We start from the raw sequence: 19,312 nt of genomic DNA, 5'->3' as shown, positions 1-19,312 counted from the left end.
ATTTACCCTGACTTCCAGTGAAAAGAACGGAAATGAACAGAAAATAATTCAAATTTTTCATTGGTCATTATAAGATAAAACCGGAAATAAATCCCATTGGTCATTGTATCGATTGTAAAGAGAAACTAAAAAATTTAGTTTAAACATATTTTTTTTACAACACAAAATTATATTTATCACTCTTGTTGACACGATTTTACGCGAGAGTGTGGTCTTGTGTTGTGGGGAGACCGGAAGACACGGAAGAAAACCACTTGTCCGGCTTGATAACCACAAACCAAGCTTGAAATCTTATTGGCCATTGTAAATAAAGTCGAATAGAATAAAGAAGAACCGAAAAGTATCGTACACGATCTATTTAGCGCGGTGGTTGTTTTAGTGTTGAAGGTATTTATTTTTCGCGAACGATTTTTCCTAAGAAGGTAAGATAGATGATGTTTTGGAGCTCTGTAAGACAACCAGAAGAATGCTAAAAATATGATACAATTTCGGAATTGATCTGCCTGACCGAAAATCATCGCTTAAGGTCATCCTACGCCGTATTGGACATAGACAAGTCGGAGCGTCTCAAAGTGTAACGAGTCCGGTTTCCGAAAAAGTGTGCAGGTTATTTTAGCCAAATACTGAAAAGCATTGCTTTCCTTTTCCCTGAATAATCAATCATCAATGTCGAACTATCCATTACCGTTCAATAATTAAACCAGGAATAATCTCTAGTCAGGTCAAATATTTAAACCACCTTCGAACACTTTTAAGTCAATAAGTCAATTACTGGTTACCAAAAGTTATTGCTTATTATATCCTCGCGTTTCTACATGCCGGCACTTGGATAATTATAACAGGCTTTGAAACGCAGCCTTTGAGGACAAGTTAGAACATATCAATGTTTGAGGTCGAGTGACCTTTCAACGCCTGACGTAAAATAACATGCAAATACAACAATGCTTCGGGCCGTCAATAAACTAAAACAAATACAACTATAATTGCAAAATGCGTAGAGTGTGACAGGTAATCGCTTTTTATATCTGATATAAATGCAATAGGATATCCACGGTTTATTTCTAAAATGATATTTCCGTGTTTTTTTTGTGTTTTCCACAGCATCGTCAACATTTAATGGCAAATAGCAATGAATTAGTATTATTATTTTTCTTCATCCTTTTTTTCAGAAATATGTCAACAACGATAAATTAATATTTGCGGAGAAAAATGATTGGGTCTAGGCCTATTGCATGAGTAACCCAAAACACACCTGATTGCGCACTGTGTCAGATAATAGGTTGACAAACTGGACAAAACAAAACATAGCGTTCTAGGTGATGGTAAATATACACCAAATAATGCATTGTTTGGGGAACTATCCTGGGAACCCACACATGTAAAACAATGGAGGTATGTTGGGCAAATGTGGTAAATGTGGTATAGATTTGTGGAATGAAAGAGAATCGAGTTACTTACAAAATATTAGATATTGTTGCAATAAGAAGAGAAATGGTTATGGTAGAAATTGGCAAAATATTGGCAACCATGATTAACATAGTGTTTACATACTATAGTACAACGAACTGCTTTCATCTCTATGATCATATAAACATGTTTTCCTGTTATTTTTCTAAACTAATGGCTGTATTAATTTGAAAGAAGTAATTGATGTAGTATAAAAGTCCATTTAAATGAGATAAACCCATACTTATTACATTATAAAGGAACTGACAGGGAATACACCACCTTTTTAATTTCTGATTTTCAGTTTTAATTAACACTCAGCACAAACAGCATGTGAAAAGAGGTAAAAACATTTAATACAAATAACATTTGTTATATAGAACAAATTTCGTATTCAAGGTATCTAAATACAGCTACCAAAATCTAACAAATACAAGTAGGAATCAGTCCTTTTTCCATTGAATATTATGATTGCAAAACGAGTTGTAGGGTTTTGGTACAAGTTAACAAATAGCCAGTATAACCTGTCATCTGTATTGTATAAAATAGTTTTTAATTGTTAAGAAAATGCTTGATGACCGCGGCTTAAGCTCCAATGAATCAATGTTAAATCTAGTTGAAACCCCATTAAGAAACCAGTATATACAAACTTGGAATCGCAAAGTAAACGAATCCCTAAAATGTTATAATTATCGAATATATAAAACAGAGCACAAACTGAAAGAATTTTATTGTACATTACCTGACTTATATATACAGCCCCTTGTAAACTTGACTATGTAATAACCATTTACCTGTTGAAAATGGAAGATGGCTTGGACTAAATAAAAATGATCGTAAATGTATATTTTTTTAACCTAAACGAAATTGGAGACGAATTCTAATTTTTGTGTTTTCTTCACATTCAAAACATGAAACACCACATTTGTAACACAAAAATATTATCTTCAGTGCTATGATTTCGTCTAAAACCAGCTTGATTTTTAACATTTTATACATTGTCTATATGGTATATATGTAAGATTTTAAACAGATTCTGTATAGGCAAATCATATAAGAAATGTTTTATGTATGTATCGACGAGACTATAATAAAATATGAAATACCTTCTCAATGGCCATACCAATGACAATCTCCGCTTCCGTTCCGACTGACCGGGAACCACTATGGGGAACCAGCAGCCCTATGGTCAATATCCGACCGTGGGTCACACCTACTATTGACCCCACGAATGTCACAAACGTGCACAAGCGCACTGTAATTCTTCGATCCCATATTAACATAAGAGGCACAAGGTGGTAAATCCATGGTGAAAGATATATCATCATCAGTGACCATCAATTATTGTAGATATGGTAATAATTGTTCAGTAATTAAAATCGCCAGGTACAAAATTAACTTAAATAATATGTTTATAAAATTAACTTCTGGTTATGAAATCGCAGTGTAAAACACGTATCCGCATTGTAAGCAGTCTCCCGTTTGTATACTAGTATTTTCTAGAAGTCAATGTTGATCATTAGCATTTTAAACCGATTATTGAAATTTCCTTGGCATCTGTGAAAAGAAATTGTTCTTTGCCAGTTGTGAGCCCGCCCGTTGGTAAAAGCAATACAACTCTTGGCGAGTAAGCTCTTGAGCCAATATCCGATAAGTAAAAGCTATAGGTTTTGAAAGACTGGCAATCACCGCAGCTTATAACATCTGTACTTTCCACTAGTTATTATTCAACTAGTTATTCAGCTCTATTATGCATTGAATATTGAAGCAGATTGTAGGTGATGACATACGAAACGGCTTCTAATCACAAGGGATTTCCAATGCATTAACATTCACAATTTTTCTCTGCTTTCAGATTTATTGTTTTACTGTTTTAAATAACTCTAATTGTGTCTTTCGTTATTTGTTGTTTAACTGGGGTCGTTCTATCAACAGTCCCATGTGTGATTTCGTAACAAAGACTTAAACCAGGCAATGTAGCTGCTGTAAATCTCTCCTACGCATTATTTGCTCCTAGAATATTTGATGAAATGGCCCTTGAGTAACAAAACTACTCGGTTGATTAAACCAATAAAAGGACCGATCATTTAACTTAAGGGCAGTTCTTTAGAAGCACCAAACGCCTGGATTTACCAATGGTTCATTTATCTCAAAATTATAATCAAGGTTTGGTCGAGCTTTCCTGTGTAATTTCATATCATGTAGTAATTGTGTCCTGTCTGATTGAAAATAGGGTCAAAGGAATTTAAAATTATGATTAGTACATTCAGTCATTAATACTTTTCTATGGAAGCCAGAGCGATGATACTATGTGTATAACACCATCATTAACTGTTGGTATGGTAATGAATGTTCAGTGATTAAATCTGTTTTACCATTGCCAAACCTCTCATAACTGAAAATGAGGACGATTAGTGCAAAGATTATACTTGAGTTCAGAGCCTAGTGACTAAATACCAGGTCATATGCGTACACAGAAATGTAATAACAGACTATAGAACGCACACTGGTATTGGTTGTGTCAGGGCATCCACAATGCCATGACAATTAAGTTGACATTGTCACATAGCTGTTTTTTAATATATAAAACAATAATTGCAGTTTAATTCGGTGACCCCATTCTTATTCATGCGTAGTTATGCGTGCTTATGCGCCTCAGCTAGTTCATGCGATTTAATATAGAAGTCAAATCAGAACGTTGGCAAGAGGCGTCAAATCTGATTTAATATTTCTATCGGGTACTATATATATCCGTCAACATAAGCTTTGTATAGCTTATCACTGACATAACGGCAACATGTGTCAAATAAAAATTTGAAGAGTTAATTCTAAACAATACAATATTAAACAATCGTTGTCGCTATTAATTCGTCAAATTTGAAAAGTTGTCGCCATTTTTGCGAATTTGTCGCAAATGGCGACAATGGCGATCGCAAGCGTGAAGCCTGATCAATAAACTAGACGTAGTTTATTTCGCATAGAAAATGCACAGCTTATAGCGATTACAACCAAGATGGTATTAAAAATATAACATTCTCAGAGTAAAAAAAATGTTTGACATTAACCTTTTGCATATTTAAGATTTAGTGCATTTAAAAGTGTAAACTTAAGCAAAATATTGTACAAATTATCAAGTCATGCTTTTTTTCATTGCAAAATATATGTATCGAGAAATATTGATAAAAGCCGGTCTTGATATTAATGACATTACTTTTTTTTAAATTTTGTGCAATGAATGCAATCTACAATAATAAGATTTACATTAAACGAATATTTTAAGCGTAAATTTTCTACATACTGTTCATATTTGTAAAATAATACTCTTTAACTTGCATATTACACTATCTGAGTATGGTTATAGTGTAAACTCGTGTTTATATAACAATTTCGACTTTGGATTTCTAGAATTGTTGATATATGAGTGCCCGTATTGGTAATACATTTCTAATAATCTTAGTTTTAAAATAAGAAAGGAATATTGATTTCAAATCTGCTATCCTTGTCTATTCTAATCTTGTTACGCTGTCCTTATTTGATGTGCCAAGTTTATGTCATTGTGTGTATAATTTAATGCACTATTTTCTAGCATCATAAAAACCTTTCTCAAAGTGCTATTTTCGCTGCAGATCACTTTTGCGATCAAGTATTAAATCATTCTATTTTTCCAAACAATAATCACTGGTATACACTTCCTAGTTCTACACACAGTCCGGAAAGGTTAGTCGACGGTTTTACCTAAAATCATTCGTCTAAAAATACAGTATGTATACGGTCAAAATCTACCACAATGAAGGATAGATCATACAAGTGTATCAAAGAGTGTGTTTTTTTTTTGGAAAACAGTCAATTCAACTTTGTTAAAAAACGAATTGACTTTCTTTAGCTTTGTGTCCTATAAATAGAAATCCTTCACTGTTTTGTGTCTGTTTCAGATAAGATTATGGAGATTTTGAAAAACAATTTGATTATCAGTATATTAAAGTAGAAATAGCTTAAATTCACATAAAGATACAAGGTTGTCAATATAACATCAATTGTGTCCATGAAATCATAAATAACAACGGAGAACTAAGGTTATCTTGTTTCAGGCCTTGATGAGTATCTTAGAATTGAGATCATTGTCCTTAAAGTCGTACACATGGCCGTATGGATTAATTCATAGATTTTACGGCTTTGGCAATTTTACAACGATTGTTTTGTGATGATAACTTTAAATTTTGTCAAAACAACCATCATTATCGAAATACACACACTATACATTTTTCTCAAAAACAGCTCACATTGTCTTAAAGCTATTTAGTAAGCAGGCATAATCAAATAATCCACTTAAGTACACATGAATGGTTGAATCTTGAGACCAACTTTTGTTATTCTGCCCGTTAACTCTGTTATACGTTTGCCAAATAACATTTCCAACTCATGAACTACACCAAATTCATTTGTGTTCATAATGTTAACAATAAAATAAGATATTTGTCTAAAAGGGGTTGGTGGTTGTAGTGACGGTTGTCCTGAGAGCCACGCCATCACTCATATGAATAGTTTCAAATATTCAATAAAAGGAATTATCGCTCAAGTCGTTCAGAACTATCAGTGCTTTGATTGAAGATGGGTTTAATAATTAAACAGTCAGCCTAATGGTGTACCGTTCATGAGACCTGGTGGACGTTTCAGGAAAACATTAGCGAGGGAAACGTATTGGAAAACTGAAGTTTGTTTATTACAAAAAAAAAAAATATGTTTTTACACACAAAATGCATGTTGTAGAGTTCCATTTATTGAGGAATCCGTAAGAAAACAACAGAAATGGCGTCACTTTCTTTCATCATTGTGTATAGTATAATTTATGTGGTAAGACAAATACATTCTTTTGAAGATGTATTCATTTTAATTAATTTTAGTTCCAGTTTCAAGAAAGTATTTTTCTACAGGCGTTTTGTTTAATCATTAATTGTTTTCATTGTACCATAGAACGGATTTTATAAATGCCACAAGTTATTGTTTGATATTGTTTCATGTTGTTTTGTATAGAACCTTCTCGTTAGAAAAATACTAAGAATTACTTCAGTATAAAAGTCATAAATATTCGTACTACCTGTGCTGTTATTTACACGGCAATGTAAAATAGGAAGTGATCATTTTAAGTTCTGAGTACAAAGAAAGTACTTCATATCGGCAATAAAAGGACTACATGTATATAACCATATATAACCATTTTAAACATAACCATGTACTAAAAAATATACATTTATAGAAAAGTTCTCGGGAGGTAAATCGTTACAAAAATCAAATTAAATCAAAGTTTATTGACAAAGTCGGCGTTTTTGGCGATCGATTTTTATGGGTTCGATATGACGGCTTCGATGTGCCAAACGATTTCTCATAATTAAGAAACCGCCTTACTCAGTCCGGTACCGTTGTTTTACATGGTCCGCTGCTGACCGTGATTCAACGTTTAAATATGTTTGATTCTAATTCAATTTGATCTGTTGTGAACATTCTTTACTTTGTGATCATTCGTGATAGGGATGACATGTCTGGTCAAGTTTCGACTCCGCCTCCCGATGTCCTTAAAAAGCCGTGCAATCATCTGCCAACACTTGGTAAGATTAAATAACATTAATTAATTAATACATAGATATTTTCATTTTTCGGCGATGATAAATTTGTGTAGCTGCTTACTTAACCGAGAAGGTATTGTGATGTTTGAGCTTATATAATAAATACCTAACGAGGCGTAACGTGAAAAGTCTTGATTCCTACAGTGTTCATAGTTTAGCGTCTAGAAACATAATTTGAAACCGTTGGTCAAATAAAATAACCTCTACGTTTAATAGTACATACTAGATGTCCGTCAATTATCTGATCATGAATGATGCCTGATGATAATAATCATTAATAACAACAAGGTATTAATAATCTTATTTTGGTTGACTATTTAAAGTTGTGTTCCACTCCTGTGTAAAGTGTTCACACACTCTTTGTTCAACCAGAGGTAATTAATTAACATCAACATTGATTAATTATGTTAAATATTAATAGTAAACTATGATAGGCTTTCAGTACTTGTTCGTGCAATGTTTGAACACCATATTTCATATTCCCAGTATTGTAGAATTTAATTCTGGAAAAGATTCAACCAGGTCAATGATTTCGTTGTTCACGGTACACACAAATTTCACGGGTAGCTTTGTAACAAATGTGCATTTTAAAACTCGACACTCGTAAAATGAAATTTTACTGAAATCTACCACATTAATTTACTCTCATACATCATGATTTTTAAAATGATGAACTGTTTTATCGTCAAAAGTTAAAACTGGAAATTTCAATTCATCTACTTGCTAATCGTATTAGTGAAGAAACTTCATTTTTATTCTAGATATATGACTGAATTTCTTCGTTCAGTCGGTCAGACTGTTAAGAAATATTTAATATTTTACTATTTACCACATCTTTGTGCATGTACATGCTTGTACTTCTGCCGGGGAATTATTGTAACAAGCTGGGAAACGAAGCCCTTGGTGACAAATAAATACATGTTATATCAATTAGTGGGTTGGAGTTAGCCAAACAAATCTCGTATCGCCTGAAGTAAGACAACATGCACACGCAATCAATGCTTCAGGACGTCGACACACACAAAACAATTCCAGCAGAATGCATAGAAATGGATCAGCGCTTTGAAAAATTATCAAACACAATAGGATATCCACTTGAGAATCCCCTAAATGTAAATGATTCTGTGTCAAGCACAAAAAGCATGCAAGTAAGATATATCATTAAAATTTCAATGGAAACATTCCCAGTAGTAAATATTTAACTCTCTGTTCTCCATTTAATATTATTGAATGACTCCGACAATTGCGATAGCGTTTTAAAGGATGTAATTTGATGGTAATATATATGCAAATAACGACTTAGTTGCATGTTCTTCCGGTCAATGAAAGGTTTTATACGGTGTGGTTCTTATTAACAGACGACACAATTGTAGGTAAATGCGGTCGAAATGATCAACCAACTATTCATTATTTGACTATTTGTTATACAATATGCCTATGCCGTCCACATGTTTGCATGTCCGACTGTGCGCAGTTATAACACGCTGGGGACCCCTGTCCTTGATCACAAATCTCAACAAATCAACATTGGTATTTGTCATCATCCTTAATTTCACTATTATAGTTGTGTAATCATCGCGATACTAACATGTACGGTGACAACTGATCGGGTCTCATTCAGTAGCTTGAGTAATTCGAAACAAACTTATGAACGCCTTGTGTCGAACAAAATGGAAATTCAAATTATGAATCAGAACGTTGACAAACTGGACAAAACATACCTTCTCAATTGCCATACCCATGACAATCTCCGCTTCTGTTCCGATAGAACGGGAACCACTTTGAGGAACCAGCAGCCCAAGGGTCAATGTCCGGCCGTGGGTAACATCCCCTCTGGACGCAAAAAAGGCCCCAATCATGCACAATCGCAGTGTAACTCTTGACATAAGAGGCACAATGTGGTTAATCCATGGGGAAAGATATTGCATTATCAATGAGCATCAATAATTATTGATATGGTAGTAGTTTTTCAGTAATTAAAATCGTCAGATATGAATTTAAATATGATGTTTAATAAAACTATTTTCTGACGATTCAATCGTAGTTGAAAACACGTATCCACATCGTAAGAATTCTCCGGTTTGTATATTTTCTAGAAGACAATGTCGATAATTAGCATTTAAAACCAGTTATTGAAATTTCCTTGGCATCTGTGATAAGAAATTGTTCTTTGCCAGTTGCGAGACCGCCCGTTGATATAAACTATACAACTGTTGGCGAGTTTGCTCTTGAGCCAATATCCGATCAGAAAAAGCTATAGGTATTCAAATACTGGGAATCACCGCAGCTTATAACATCTGTTTCTTCTACTTGTCATAATTCCACTAGTAATTCAACTCTATTATGCATTGAATATTGAACCAGATTAATGGCGATGATATACCGAACTGCTACAATTAACAATGGAAATCCAATTCATAATCACCCATTGTTTTCACTACGTTTAGCGGCTATGCTTTTTTGAGATGTGTTACCCAACTGTTAAACATTAAACTTTTATGACTTATTTATGTAATTACAATATTGATGATCTATAACAAAATTCAGATCACGGATAAGGGAAGCTGTCGTGTGATACGTTTTATTATGTAAGAATTGTGTCCTGGATGATAAAATATAAGGTCAAACGCATTGCGAATAATGACACATAATACACATACATACGTACCAATAAATGAAATACCAGACTACAGAAGGCACAATGGTACTGGTTCTGTCTGGAAATCCACAATGTCATGACAATTATGCTTACACTGATCATTCCATTGTGTTTGTTTTAAATAAAACACCAGTCTGGATCATCCCACCAGTAGTTATGAGTAGTCAGGCTTGCGCCTGCGCCTCCGTCAGTAAATGTGAAAGAAAATGGAAAATCATTCAGAACGTCAACAAATATGACAACTCAAAAAAAGTGTTAACTTACAACAGACAGTTTGATGGTGTCCGTTAACGAGAATTGATCTGAGTTTCAGGAAAGCCGTGGCGAGGGAATCATATTATGAAATTGCAGTTTGTCTCTTTAATACATATAAAACATTGAGAATCAGTAATTATAGGCAAGAAGCATGTTGTTGAATTCCATTCATTTCCAAACCCGGAAGAAAACAAAATCTATTGTGAATTGACGTCACTTTCTGTCATTATTTTATACAATGATGTGGTAAGACAATATGTTGCTTTGAAGCTGCATTCATTTTAAATTAATCAGAATTCCAGTTTCAAAGACGTTTTTTCTACACATAACAACCGTATTGTATTATCATTTCGTATTTGTGGTACCATATAAAGAATTTAACTAGGATATGTTATTATGGCCACAAGTTATGTTATTGTTATTTTTAAGTTGTTTGATGTTGTAACTTCTTGCTAGAATAATATTGCTTTTTCACATTAGCATAAAGAACCTCAGCATATTAAAGTCGTAAATATTCACAATTGCTGTGCTTTCCTTACTCAGTAAGATAGGGAGACAATGAACGTACCATTTCAAGATCGAAGTTCAAAGTGTGTTGCCGCATTGCCAATAAAAGCATGAACATAGCAATTTCAAACAGGAACATGAAACTGTACATAATCGTAAAAGCATACACATGTATACAGTTACAAAGAAAATAACGGCTGATAACTTGTTACAAATTTAAGACACATCTGTGTTAATATATCTATCCGGAAATGTGCCTTTAGTCAGTAGGCAAAAGTCATAATCGATAATACCGTTTCCCGATTTAAGAAATAAAAGTATATATTTAAACACGATACAGCGGTTACTCCCCTTTGTTGTCCATGTATGATAGCGAAAATATGTAATCGACTTTCGACGGCATCGGGCGTAAATATTCGACTTCCGAGTATACTGGATCCCTCTCAATAAGTATTATGTGAATACCTCCCTTCTGTTTACACTACGTCTAAGTGAGATTGGCAGTGTTAATGTTTTAAGGGGTACCATGATATAGATGTACACACAAAAAAAATATTTTTAACTTTAATACATTTTCATGTTTTAATCATTTTAATTATGATCAAAACAAAAAACGCAAATGATTTGTGTTAAAATAGAAAATAGCATTTATAAATGTTTTTGGTTTTTAAATAATAGCTATGTGGCCACATACTCCCGGGCAAAAGGTGCCAAACAATCGCTTACATTTTTTATTTGTACACAAATTATATGCTTGTTTTTTGTTTTGTTTTATTTTGGAAATTTTAGTCATCCGTTTTGCATCAACGTTTAGTGTGCGCCTTTATTTTCTTCACGCATGTGGCCGTTCTTCGCTTCCCGATGAAGCAGTTTGGTATGCTAATAAATATTCATACGAAATACTTTTCAAGACTTTACAACTTACTTACAAAACATTACTTCAAAGGAATCTTCAAAGGCTGTATCAAGAATAGTTTGTGAAATGAAACAACTTAATACTAATTTATTTTTTGTTAGTATTTCTTTAGTATGATTAAAAAAATACAATTTATCACATAATGCTTGGAAATTAAAAAAAGATGTCAAATCTGTTCACGTATGATTGTTTTCGGAAAATGTAAGAAAAAGTCGCTAATGATAATCCTACAAATACATTTCCGTCGAAAGAAATATTTATAAAACATTTATGAAATTAGTTACAAACCGAAAGAACAGTGGACAGCAGCGCTCCAAAAACATAAACATTAAAAGTATGATTGTAAAATTTTATTAAATTCAGTGTTTGAATACGAGAGTAAACATGTATATCAATTACATTTAATTTGATAACATAAGATTTAAGAACAAATACAAACTGGTTGACGATTTATCAGATTTTTTTATTTTAAAAACTGCATGTTAACTTACAAGCGATATTTTCAACAAAGAAAATCAACAAACGTATACATCATGGTGCCTACTTAAATAATTCATCTTAATCAGGAGAAAACTTCGTGTAGATAAACCAATTCGTTCATTATAGAACAGGTCGTGTATTTATAAAACAGTTATCTTCAAATTGTGCAAGCAAATGCAATGAAATATTCAAATGAACGCACAGCGTGCGCAGTGATATTGTATCCTGGGAATACGAAAAACAAACAGAACACGGTCGATTGCGGCCCTAATAAAATATAAACTAGACAAAATATAATCATTACTTGTTATTATAAAATTGAACATTGTTTTTTTTCTGTTTTCCATTTATGTATGAACTACTATCAAAGGTGTTAATTTAAACGTCAGATGACATGAAGTAAAATATTAATGATTAAGAATGCCTTGAACTATATGATTGCCTATCTGCAATTTCATTGGCTGAAAATGCAGGCTGTACGTAAAGTATAAATTAGGCGTATTTTCCCTGACAGGTAATACCTCAATGAAATGCAGGAAAATGGCATGAGGTTAGAATTACCTACATAAAAACATTATTTATGTTAGACACATATGTTGGTATTTTAATCTTAGCGATACAACCTCTTACGTACAATCCTTAATTATATGTGTAAGGCACGTCGAATAAATATAATCTCCACAAAAGAGACTGAAAAACAGTAATAAGGACCAGGCACAATTGTGTTGTTTTTTCGTAAATGCCATCACCGCCTTATTTATGCTGGCTGCTGAATATTCATGGTACAGGAAGATGACCTCTCCAAGTTCCATTTCTATATTCAAGATAGTATAGAGTAGAACCCCATTGGCTCGAACTCGCTTGGCTCGATTTCCTCGATTGCTCGAACTCGATTTAAAGGATTTTAAGGAATTATTTCTTTCTACTGAATGTAAGATTCCAGCTTGGCTCGAAACCACGAGGCTTGAGGTATATTCACCTGTACCTGGAAGTTCGAGCCGCAACGGGGTTCGACTTAACTTTATACTAACTTCTGGAATGACATATTCATAACCCCTATCTCTAACCAGCTATCTCCCATCTTCTTCCAACTCGTTCACTCCAGCAACATGCTTTAAAGTGCGGGCTGTTATTGAAATCGGAACTCCTCGGCCATTTTCCATCGAAACAACCTCGGTTGTATGCCGGTCCATCAGTAGATGTAGTTCATAACTTTAAATAATAATAATTAAGTGTAGCGTTTTCACGTGTTGATTGTATAACTATGTTTAAATTGATTCCCCGTGAAGTGTATAATTGCATAAATAGTTTATATTCCCCAGGGTAAAGTCCTAAGGTTTAACTGCTAAATTGAAATTACTTTACGCTATCTACTTGCAGCAAAGTTTCATGTAAATGTTTTCAATTGAAAATGGCCGAGGAGTTCCGATTGGGTGTTTTTGCCGTCCATTACGGTAGCCATCCACAAATGCCGTGAATGAAGTCCCATTTGTATCAATTGCCAATACAAATACAATACAAACATCTTCATTTCACACAGGTCATACATGCATAACAACATGGGGTTATAAACGATTGAACAACTGTGTCAATAACAGTTTGATAACACTAATACGAAACCGTATATATTTGTCTGTAACAGTTACCGCTTCATGTTTTTATTAAACGTAAGGTGCAATACGATTTTGTTTTAATGACTTAAAGTGCTTACTCTATCCAAATATTGGCCAGTGTTTGTGAAATTTAATACTTAAAACTTGAATAGATATTTCATTTCTGTATCTTTTCCTACGAAAAAATTCATATTTGATTCATAAGGATTTGAAGAAAGAAATCACCTTAAGGATGAAGTATCCTCCTTTTATTTTCCGCATGAAAATGACAGCAGTTGCACTTTTTTAATAAGAAACTGAACAATTTGTCATTCTTTGTCCAAATACAACGTACCAAGGTTCTGAGTATTTCAGCAAAACTGTTATTTGCTATCATTTCTCGAACAGAACATTTATAATGTGTGGATTTGAATCCAAGACAGAAAAATAAAATACACTTAACTATGATATTGTCTCAAACAGCCACAGCAATTTACATAACAGTCACAGTAACATCAGCTATAATGTAAGTTGTTTATTATATTTCATTAAAGTATTACCGTTTATTTACCCCCAAATTGTCCTGTGTTTACCCCAAATACCTTTTGTTTCGTTTTGTGAAGATATCTATCACATTGGACGTATACGTTTCATATTTAATCATTTTACAATAGTTTGTATACATCTTATGTATATGTATATGTTTATTTTCCTTTTCTGTGTTTACCACATTATAATTATCTAATCATTTTCAACATATCATCATCATTGAAGGGCAATAAAGTACTGAATTGAATTTAGCTTGGAGATGGAATCAACCGTATTTTATATGTAATAATCATTACTTGCGTCTTCTTTTTAAGGAGTACAAAAATGACCTTTTAAGTACTATTGATCGCTTCATTTAGTGCTTACTTGTGCTAAATGTAAGTAGTTCATTCATGTGGACACTCACTGAATAATACAATAATTATATGGTATGCTGGCTAATGAATTTGAATTAGATCCATTTGCTCTTACGATTGTTTTTCTTTGTCATTAACGACTTTTTTTAATCATAATCATACTTTATTTCGTGTTAATAATTTCATAAGTGCGTCATCAAGCTCGTCAAGTTAAGTATTTAATTACAGGTCATTGAACTGTTCTTTTAAAACCGATGACAAGAGCCCTTGCCAACACATGATAATATGTTCGTGTCTTAGATAAATCAGTTGACACATATAAAGTACTTATAAGAACTTAAAAAACTAACAACATTAACTTCTGATTATTTCGAAAAACAGAAACAACTTATTAACTTCTATGTTTCATTGTGCCCTATAAGATAAGACCATCGTAAATAGCAGGACATACGATTACATTCTTTACAAAAAACATCATTCAAATATTTCTTATGACATGTCGTCAAAATTTATGGAAAGGTTGGTGCCGCTAACACACACACTGAGGTAGATCTCTTCATGAAAGCATTGATCACATGTTTTACATATTTATTACAAATTACATTTGTGCATTGGCCGAGCCATATGAATACCTTCTCCTTAAACTATAAAGGCGAATCAGTCACGAAAGTGAGATACTTACTGATAGAAATGTAAGCTATTGAATGGCAAAATCAATGTCAGCAAAAAACATTTAAGTAGTTGTTAACATTTTCTTCAATTTGTATGATCCAGCAGTAATTGCATAATACAAATAAAAAAATGTTATTATTGCGTAGACCTTGCTCTCAGAAACGCAGCGCATGTAAAGAAATGTCAAGGAATAAGTGCGCAATATCCAGTCAGAATTAATAGGATTCAAACTTTTTTAAAACACAAACATCTGCACTAAGTGCTTCTGACAAAAACAGACCGAAACATGAATATTATGTTTCCTTTCAACAATTGTTTGTGTGCAATGAAATATCTCAAGCTATCCATCTTTTCAAAAATTGTAGGATTATTTTTATAAATGATATGAAAAGAACAATAATATGATTCAATGATTCAGTATCTTATTAGAAACATTGAAATTCAACAACAATTAACGACTTCTTCTAAATACACGTAAATTCATTGCAACGCGATATTATGAAATTTTATTGTCTTTGATATTGGTTAATTCCGCGCCGATACTGGTAGCTATACTGTTTATCTTTGGCGACTGCAAACAACATTGCAGAATGCGTAGCAAATTAATCAGTGCCAAACCCCACCCTTAACATATCTGAGATACATACAGTAGAATATCCAAAGGGTCGATTCTAGGGATGATGTGTTAAAATGCTTGTATATAAACTATATTATTACAAATTAACTGAATACGATGCCCACATCCCCAAGAAATGCGAGAGAGTAGCAGACAGTACACACCTTTATATCATTGAAAATAACAACCTGTAAAAATTAGTACAAAAAGGTGTGACTCAATTCATATTCCATGAAGTTTCAGACACTTTCTGTCGGAGTGTTATAATAAATATCAAGTATGTTACTTTGAATATGAAATATTCGCCTGACTTCTGCATATTTGATATTTTTTCGCCAATACATGTAGGTGTCCATTAACATCACGCTTGAATGCAAATAAGAACATATCAAGGACGGTCACCGTTAAATCAAAAGTTGACTTTCATCGTCTCATCCATTCCATATCAGATTTTAAGGATCAATAGAGTATTTTCGTGGTCGGGTATAGTAACCCGAAACAAAACTTTTAACGGTCTAAGACAAATCACAGCTCAAAACAAATGCATCAGAACGGGGACACACTAAACATAAATAAAGCATTCTATCTCAATTGCTATTTTCATGACAATCTCCAATACTGTTCCAAGCAGCCCGGGAACCACATTCGGGAACCAGGTCAATTTCAGGCTCGGATTCGGGCCACAACGAAATTCCTCTTGGTTGGTATATATGCCTTAAAGTTACTTAAACAAAATAGTTCTATTTATGTAGCATCGATTTAATATATCTATATTGCGACAGTGTTACGTACCTGAATGTTTGTATAAAAATTGTATCAGATATATATATATCTTCACCATGCAAACTCACTTATTTCATTGTAATTCGGTAGTGCTGTATTGGTAATACAAATGCAAATGGCTATTTATTAGTAATACATGATTCTAAGGGTACTGACTTCAATTAGTGATACAACACTGTTCCATTACATCTTCTGCAGTGATTTATTTCAAATTTACGCATTTGGCCTAGAACGCTCTTTGGATTTATCCATGTTATGGTAAATCACATATAAATAATAATACAAATGATAGTTTATCAAGTTAACTTATTCCATTCCTGCTGGACTTGCCATTTAAAATCCTGTGTCTGTGTGTGCGTGCGTGTGTGGGGGCGGTTGGGGGAGGCTTAGAAGTATAACGCCTTTCACGCGTTGAATATTTCTTATTCAGCACAGTATTAAGTATTGTTAATACAACAATGGAAACCATTTAGTATAATTTGGGTCCGCATTAAAATAATTATGAAAAAAATGAACTGTTTTAGGTCGAAATAATTTAAATAAAGCTATAGACTACTAAACATGAGCAAACATAAATCAAATATACAATGCACAACTCCCATTTCGTAATTGCTCTATATCCACTAGAGTGTAAGATAGGTTCATCCCAACCAAAGCGTAGGTTTATTTTTGTGGACACGAAGTTTAAAAAAGTGTTTCTTGACTCTCGTTTCGTAAATTAAATCCCTTCAATACTCCAATATCAAGACATATTTTTCACCTTTCAGTACCACACGATGCCATTTCCAAAAATAAACGGTACCAATTGAAAGGTATAATTAATGTATATCCCATGCATATTATACTTTATTGGCATATTTAAAATGCACTTATTTTTAATTCGAAAATTGCAGCCGCACAATTGTATTCGTGAATACTATTGCTCAATTTACCATCTTGTTAGATACACACACCAACAGGTTGTAGATCTCGACCCGGTTAGTGTTCAATTGAACATAAACGGCAATGAACAGTTTTATACGGATATTGGGTACCAAGCTCATGTTTGAGTGTTTAATGCGATGTCGGCAATCTAATGCATATGTATATTTCATTGTGATATTTGAAAATATAAGCATGACTCACGAGAAATCTGATTTAAATATTTATATTTCTAGAAGCTTAAAATACAATAACGCTCATATCCAACAAAAGGCGATAACTCGTTAAAGAAAAAGAAAACCAATCGCGCTTACATCTTTGCAATTTATCTTTCCGGAAATAATCAGACCGCGGATGTCAATCACAAGTTTACCGCCCCTCCGTAATTTAAGTCAACTGTCCATCCGTGCATCATTAAGATCATACCAATCCCAATAGGTTCCTAGTAATCAAGGTTAGACAAGAAATGATTCTCGTTAGCGCTGATGTCATTACCGGTACAATAAGTAGAGCAGGATACAGCTAAGTACAGGTAACAGGTACAAATAAAGAGGTACAGTATGTTGACCTTAGAAACTCTCTTACATGTGCAAGCTAGTTAGTGGTTCAGGTTAACAAATATGTATTATGAGTCATGTTGATTGATTAATTCATAATTTAAAAAAAAATGATTTCGACTATTTTAACATTCAAAGTACTAACATTTATCACGCCTCCAACATAAATGACGTAACACCATTGGTCCAGGACTGGTCACGCGGTGACCCCATATTTTTCAATATTGGGTCACCAAATTTATATCGAACCAAAATGGCGTCTATTTTCAGATTCCGATGAATATTCCGATGAATAAATGAAACATATACGCTCTCACCCGATACTGTTTCTTTCGCCCCGTATATCCTATATCGGGTCACCTACTAACCCCGTAACTTGTAATATTAACTTCATCAGCAAAGTTGTTAAACCATAACATATTCCAATTGAAATTCAGTGTTGAATATGAAAACATTTTACTACGTAAAACAGGAAGTACACATAATAAAGTACAATAACACGGTTTCATGTTTTATCGCTGATTTTAAGATAAAAAGCTTCTCGTCATATAATCTCGTTCAAAGGGGTAAAGTATGTCGGTTGAATTCGGTGACCCGTGTTCGTAGATGTCTCAATCAGTACAATGTGATGGAAAAAGGAAAACCTAACGTAACGACTGTACGACAACTGCTAAGGAAATCTAATTGTGTACGTCCATCTACGAGAATTGATCAGAATGTAAGTAAAACGCCGGTTCTTATCAGTATGTAAGTAAAAGGCCGGTTCTGATCAGTATGTAAGTAAACACCGGAGCTGATGAGAATGTAAGTAAAACGCCGGTACTGATCAGAATGTAAGTAAAAGGCCGGTTCTGACCAGTATGTTACTAAACACCGGAGCTGATGAGAATGTAAGTAAAACGCCGGTACTGATCAGAATGTAAGTAAAAGGCCGGTTCTTATCAGTATGTAAGTTAACACCGGAGCTGATCAGAATGTAAGGAAAACGCAGGTCTTGATCAGAAAGTAAGTAAAACGCCGGTACTGATCAGAATGTAAGTAAAAGGCCGGTTCTTATCAGTATGTAAGTAAATACCGGAGCTGATCAGAATGTAAGGAAAACGCAGGTCTTGATCAGAAAGTAAGTAAAAGGCCGACACTGATCAGTAAGTATGTGAAACATCGGTACCGACCAGAATGTACGAACTCATTGTTGTGATCATTACAGAATGTGTTTATCTGTTGGATATAACAAGTAGATGGACGAAATGGTCCCGGTCGGTTAAAAGCCACAAAAACTTTGTTTTCGAGAGTTTGAACACATTTTGTCATCAAGCATTTGACAGGCAAATCTTTCAGAAAAAAATCTGGTAATGTTTTTTAAAAGCTTTCTTTTTATGATC

At 33.5% G+C, this 19,312-nt stretch overlaps 1 protein-coding gene across 8 annotated transcripts in view; it reads right to left on the bottom strand.

The window, feature by feature from the left end:
- Positions 1 to 19,312, bottom strand: part of LOC128234746 (atrial natriuretic peptide receptor 1-like) — a 125,411-nt gene that overhangs the window by 73,057 nt on the left and 33,042 nt on the right. For 2 of the 8 annotated variants that reach the window (XM_052949210.1, XM_052949212.1), the window contains exon 1: positions 2,553 to 3,058. The exons of 5 other annotated variants lie outside the window; for them this stretch is intronic. In XM_052949210.1, coding sequence (XP_052805170.1) covers positions 2,553 to 2,774 — 222 coding nt within the window. In that variant the 5' untranslated portion in view covers positions 2,775 to 3,058. Of the gene's footprint in view, positions 1 to 2,552; positions 3,059 to 8,788; positions 8,901 to 19,312 lie in introns of those variants that run through there. One more of the 8 variants, XM_052949216.1, reaches the window with a different exon arrangement.

This window comes from Mya arenaria, chromosome 5, assembly GCF_026914265.1.
Source record: "Mya arenaria isolate MELC-2E11 chromosome 5, ASM2691426v1".
In the NCBI taxonomy this organism is placed as follows: domain Eukaryota; kingdom Metazoa; phylum Mollusca; class Bivalvia; order Myida; family Myidae; genus Mya; species Mya arenaria.
The sequence above is the reverse complement of the archived record's forward strand: the minus strand, read 5'-3'. Positions and strand labels throughout refer to the sequence as shown.